General features: G+C 31.0%; 1 protein-coding gene across 1 annotated transcript; it reads left to right on the top strand.

Moving 5' to 3' along the window:
• The first annotated feature begins 960 nt into the window (after positions 1–960).
• Positions 961–6,193, top strand: LOC119836169. Its single transcript, XM_038361425.1, has 9 exons — positions 961–1,160; positions 2,009–2,143; positions 2,527–2,593; positions 3,006–3,178; positions 3,420–3,584; positions 4,093–4,235; positions 4,829–4,956; positions 5,163–5,523; positions 5,975–6,193. Exons 1-9 carry the CDS (start codon positions 1,043–1,045, stop codon positions 6,191–6,193), a joined length of 1,509 nt encoding a protein of 502 aa, XP_038217353.1. The 5' UTR covers positions 961–1,042.
• Positions 6,194–6,363: the final 170 nt, after the last annotated feature.

Genomic DNA, 6,363 nt, shown 5'->3' with positions numbered 1-6,363 from the left:
GCCGGTTTTCTGTGGGGGTGTGGTACCTCCCCGGTGCGAGCTGGCCCAATTCGTGCCGAAGCGTGCTCGACTACCACAATATTTAATTTTAATACTTTATTAGATTAATTTATTTATTAAAGATACAGACGGACAGGTACCTCGTAAATCGTATTTAGCACACAATCTACGGAGATATGTAACATATATTATATATCTACCTCAAATGTATGCATCAAATATAAAAATAGTTGTAAAATTTCAGTGTAACCTTCCTTTTTATCATAGGTAAAACCGTGTTCTTGTAAGTTAGTACCTATTAGAATAATTCACATATCGTCCTATCTTTTGAAAGCTATGTGAAAGTAAATTTCTATAGATATTTATTAATGTGCCCTCTAATGCACGCGTCTTGCATAATAATACAAGTCACCTATTTAAATACAATTAGCATATTTCTTAGTCATTAGCGGGCACTTTGATTATAATGTAGTGAATAAAAAGCTACATCTTTTAATAACGAATATGGAACATTACTTCATCCTTAAAATATATTTTTTCAAAACAACGTAAATGTATATATTTAATATAGATTACATCATTAATAAAAAAATCTGGGCAATATCAGTACTAGATACGCTTATACCTTAAAAAGGGTATCCATGGTATTAATTTCATATTCATTGTGAATTTATTAAATTAAATTATAACCAAATTAGCTCCTTGTTATAAATTTGTAAAAATTTTGTTTACTTTACAGATCTTGATGATATTTACCTTAGTACTTAGATATCACATCATAAATTTTGTAGTTAATAATATATATAACACATCTTTAATTTTGTAATTAATAATAAAAGACTTTGAGTATACTCCATGCGATTTGTATAATTTTGTTTCTAAACGAAAGTAATCATACTTCGATATATCATTACTGGTCAGTATGTAAATATGTCAATTATTTTTGACACGACACTCGATGTGAGTTTAAACTTTTAATTGTAACGGCTAAAGATAAAACTATATATAAACAACATTTAAAGTGGAATAAAATAACTTTAAAATGGAAGATTTCGATGTATTTACAAATGAAATAAACTTTACTAAACCAGTGTTCAAGAACGTGTTACACAAATACGCAAAAGACATTCCATCTACACCGAGTAGTGCAAATTATCAAAGTAAGTGTAGTTTTCTTATTAAATCCTATTTCATACTTGTCCCAATGATAAAACGTGAAAGTTTTTTAGTATGTAATGATATATATTTGTTACTCTTTCGCGCAAAAGCGCAAAGCGGCTTAAAGGGTCTTTATGAAAATATGAGCAAATAGTTTGTTGTCTGGATAATAACATAGGCTTCTTTCTATTCACACGATAAGGCGGGATCAAGCTAGTTATTTTATCAAATCCAAACATATTTTGTCTTACAAAACCATAAGATATCCTGAAATAATGTACAAATGCGAGAAGGTTTGATGGATGGATTATCATACTTTATATATTTTTTTATATAAATGGGACTATGCTACAGCAAATATAATACGAAGGATTCTGCAAGTATCCTAAAGTATGGACTTACATCACACGTTTTTTATCAATCCTAAGTTATATCATAAAAAAGTGTGTTTGTTTGTCATTCTTTCACAACATAACAAAGCAATTTTATGGTGTGACTTTTGTGTCTACAGATAGTCTTGAAGCTATTGTTTAGCATGGCAAGGCTCATTACTAGGGGAATTTCTTTTAAATATGTGGCTGAAGACACAAGTGGGGAGTTAATTTTTTTATATGATTAGTTTTATACTCATCTTCAGTCTTTCCTACTCATCTTATTAAAACTATACTCATGAACTATATGAAATGTATATCAACTAAATAAATTATGTGTAACATTGTTTGTCTGTGATGGACTCCTAAACTACTCAACCGAATCTAATCAAATTTGCACACCATGTGGAATTTGATCCAACTTAAAAGATTAATAATTAATATTATTTCAATTACAATATTGCCACTAAACATTACAGGTGGTCAAAAATTATTAGCCGAGGAAAGTTTTCATGAGAATAAAGAAAAAGAATGTGCATTCCACTTCAGTGAATCTGTGTCAGCTTCAGTCAGAACCTTGGCCATTTATAGAGATGAACAGGATTTATTATCTGGTAATGAAATTTTAACACTTTTGATTTGAAGATGATTGTGTCAACAGTGGTTTGAGTCTACACTGGTAGTCCAATGTTTTGTCAATGAATGAACAAATGAATGGATGAATAAAAATTCTTTATTGCATTACAATAAAGCTTCAAGTAAAGGCAAACAAAAAAGTTAAAACAAATGGTAATAGGTAGCCTTATCGCTAGATGTGGTCTCTACCAGGCAACCGTAACAATAAAGGAATTATCAATGTTGAAATTTTCAAAATTTTAATATACATTGCTGAGTCACCATGCAAACACAAATGTGTAAATACACTATGAGAAATATTTCAGCTTCATAACTATGTGTAATATATAATATAGTATAAATATTATATTAATCATTTCAGGAGATAAACTGCAAAAGTTGACCAATTATATTAAGCCAATAAAAAAAATAATTGATTCCACACCACTGTGAGTATTATTTCTTGTATGTTTACTGAATTGATTTTGATGAATTCTAAGCACAGTATATAGATAAACAGTTAGGCAACTATCTAAAATATTTGCCCACGCACCAATAAAGCACAAAGGTGTCTGTTTGTAAATCATTATGGCATGTAAGGTTTATGTGATATGCTGCAGCGACTGGCCAAGTCATTTTCTGCTCTATTTGAAGCCACTGGCAACTGACAACATAGCAATGACTGCTTACAAGTCTTGTTGCTGTACATTTGTATGACTGAGCCATTTTGAACAATTTGTAGGTAGTTTACATACTGTTCCTATCTATTTACTGTGGTATTACATAATTTTCTTTTCTACAAACTTATTTCTGTAGAAGTATAATTTTACAAACATGGCTGATTCATTTTGTCCTTTGCAGGTCAAAAGAAGATGCAGAACTAGTCAATTTTATAGCAGATTTCGAAAGTACAACAAAAGTGTTGGATGATTTACAGTTGAATGACAATGAACCTTTCTATAAACAATACCTAAAATTTGGACCACACAATAATGTTGATAATATGCTTAAGATATTATCGGAATTGCCTAAAGGTATGTTTTACAGCTATCTAGGTAAAGCCAGCGCGGTTACTATGACGTCTTGAAGCAGTAGAATAGTTGAAATGGTTTGTGAGTAGTAGAAATGCTTGTTGAAAAGTTTGCTATATAATGTATGAAAACTACAGTAAAGTACTTCGTAAGTGCCCCTTTGAGGTTTAATTCGAAATAGATAATTTTGACTTTGAGTTTGTTTTGCCTGATAAGAACTTATAGGCATTATCTTTATTTTCAGAATGGACCATAGTACAATTAACGGCACCGTACAACCCCAATGAAAATATCAAACCGCACTCAGAGTACAGATGTGATATAAATTCCATCTTCTTAACTGTGTTTAGCAATGATTATTTGACAAATGGACCATTAACTGTTTCTATACCGGCTAATATAACTAAAGGTATTGTTTAGAGTCAATTTCTTTAAGTCCTTGAGCACGATTGACTCCCTATTAATTATTTCATTAAAATGTGTAAAACAATCATCATCAATATGCTTTTTATAACAAAAAAAAAATATCTAATTATTATGCTAAAGCAGCAGATTCATAAATCTGTTAATATATAAAAAATAAGACATCTATTCATAGAATGTTTGTTAATAACAAACATTTTATGAACAGATTGTTATGTATGTATATTGTATATCTATTAATTTTAACTCTATAATAATTAAGATAATATGAGATATATATATATGATGATGAGATGATATATATTAATGCTTTCCTTTACTGCATCCTGAATTATGTAAAGCATATTATCATTAAATTGTTAAATCAAACTCAAACTAGAAACAATTATCCAAATTAAAATCGTCATAATAAACAGAAATTAATTCTAATCAATCCTATATCAAAAGGGATGCACTCCATCTTTATTTTAGTTAAAAAAAGCACCTTATTTCAGAAGGAGAAAAGCCCCTTTTCACTGAGCTATTCTCATTACTAGACGACAACTATAAAACAATAGATAATGCGCAGTATTTGAACAACAAACGACTGATACGTAACTACTGGAGTCGTAGGGAAGACGTGGATTTAAGAATGAAAGTGAGTTATATGGGTGACCCCAGTTTTGCTTGTATAAATAATTTCAGTGGTCATTTTAGTTTTAGGAATAAATGTTATTTTAGCGGCACATTAGCCTCACATAAATATATAATACTAGCTGCGCCCCGCGGTTTCACCCGCGTAAGTCCGTATCCCGGAGGAATATCGGGTTAAAAAGTTGCCTATATGTTAATCCAGTTGTCCAGCTGTCTACGTACCAAATTTCATTGCAATCGGTTCAGTAGTCTTTGCGTGAAAGATCAACAAACACACACATATCCTAACAAACTTTCGCATTTATAATATCAGTTGGATAAATCATTATTAATTAGCATTATGTGTGGTCCCTTATTATATACTCGTATTTTCACATATTCTAAACAAAAAGTAAAAAAATATCTATACAAATAAAGTATACGCTAATTTCTTTAGACTATAAAACAAAACCTTCAAGAAGCGGACCTCATAATGCGGTTAGGAAAATAATTTTTCTCACATATCATATTGAAGAAATTTTCTTGCAATAATATAATCGTAATGATATTAGCCTTTTATTCAAAGTCTCATTAGTAATATGTTAATTTATTTTTCAGAGTGTTTTAAACGTAATGGATAAAGATTGGCTCGGCGGTTGGTCGAGTTTGTTGACCGGGAAGATGGCGGATTCGAAACTGCGTGACAAAATTGTTAATATGGTGGATTGTGCTATAGCTGATTGGGGGTAAGACTCATATAAGTAAAAAATTAACTTATAAAAATTAATATATAAATATCATACAGCAGCCTGTGTCTGTGTGTTTATTATTATTTTACCAACTGCTAGGACACGTGCGTTTTGAAGAAATAACATATTTATAACCAATAATATATTTCACGCTTAGAATACAAACATTTTGCTATATATGAATTGGTATTTTATTTTTTCAGATTTATAAGGCTAAACACAAAGCAAAAGATACTCCTATACAACCTAATGAAGTCGTGTCCATCGTTACAAATGCAGCAAATAAAATCGTGCATCAGGAGAATCCTAACGGAATATGGCAACATCGACGAAATTAGAGCAGTTCAAATTTCGAACGGTTGCGGAGCGTGTTCGAACGAGTTTCGATTTTCGAACGAATTGTGTTTGAAATGTCTCTCGAAATGTTTCGAGGGGATACACAAGTTCAGTTTAGTCGATGGTATAAGGGCGTTTTCACATGTTGCGACGCAAATACGCGAGAATGACGAATGGGCGGTGTTGAGGAGGGCGAAACGGCATCCGGTCATTTTGATTGTGGACGAGGTATGTAATATTTATGTTTTTTGTAATAAGCTGTTTTTTTAATTTTTTCTTTTGTTTTCTGAAATTGTAACTGTACCGGTAAGTTACCTTCCCTTTTTGAAATCTAGCTGGCACAAAGCTTCATTTGAAGATAAGTTTTCCTGTGGTGTTTCTTAGCATTGTGTGAAGAAATTTTGCATGATATGTTTTTTGCAACTCCCTCGATATAGGTATCAGATGATAAAGCTTTACCAGGAAACACAAAAAACTGGTGTTTTTTATTTTAATTTATGTTAATAATATCTAACATACTACTCTTAATAAAATGAATTGTATCCAGTTTTGAATATGTACCCATATTTTTTATTTTATAATTTGTAAAACAATATATAACCATATAAGGAGCCAGGATCAATGTGTGCTTGTAAATTATATTTATTAAAAAATAAATTATTTACTTTTATTATTTCAGATGCTAGACACTTTCCCATGGGAGAGTTTGCCAGTATTGAACCTACAACCAGTAACTAGAATGGAAAATATACACTTCCTGTACATGTTGTACAAAATACACCAGGACAGAATTGTGGATGGGTATTTCGAGGCAAGATCGGAAGTCGGACGATATATTATTAATCCAGGTATGTTGGGGCATGATGAGGATACTGCCCTATCCTATTTCTGGCCTTGAAATTCAATACATTTAGGTATACAGACAGACAGTCGGACAAAATTTATTTGGCAACGGGAAATATACCTACTTTTATTAACCCTCTATTTAATTTTTTTGTTTTATAGCATTGAAATGCTTTATAAATGAGAAATTTTGAAAGAATAGAAAAAATTTGATCACGAGGCAGG

Source organism: Zerene cesonia, chromosome 23 (assembly GCF_012273895.1).
Source record: "Zerene cesonia ecotype Mississippi chromosome 23, Zerene_cesonia_1.1, whole genome shotgun sequence".
NCBI lineage: Eukaryota > Metazoa > Arthropoda > Insecta > Lepidoptera > Pieridae > Zerene > Zerene cesonia.
This window is presented reverse-complemented; position numbering and strand designations above follow the sequence as displayed.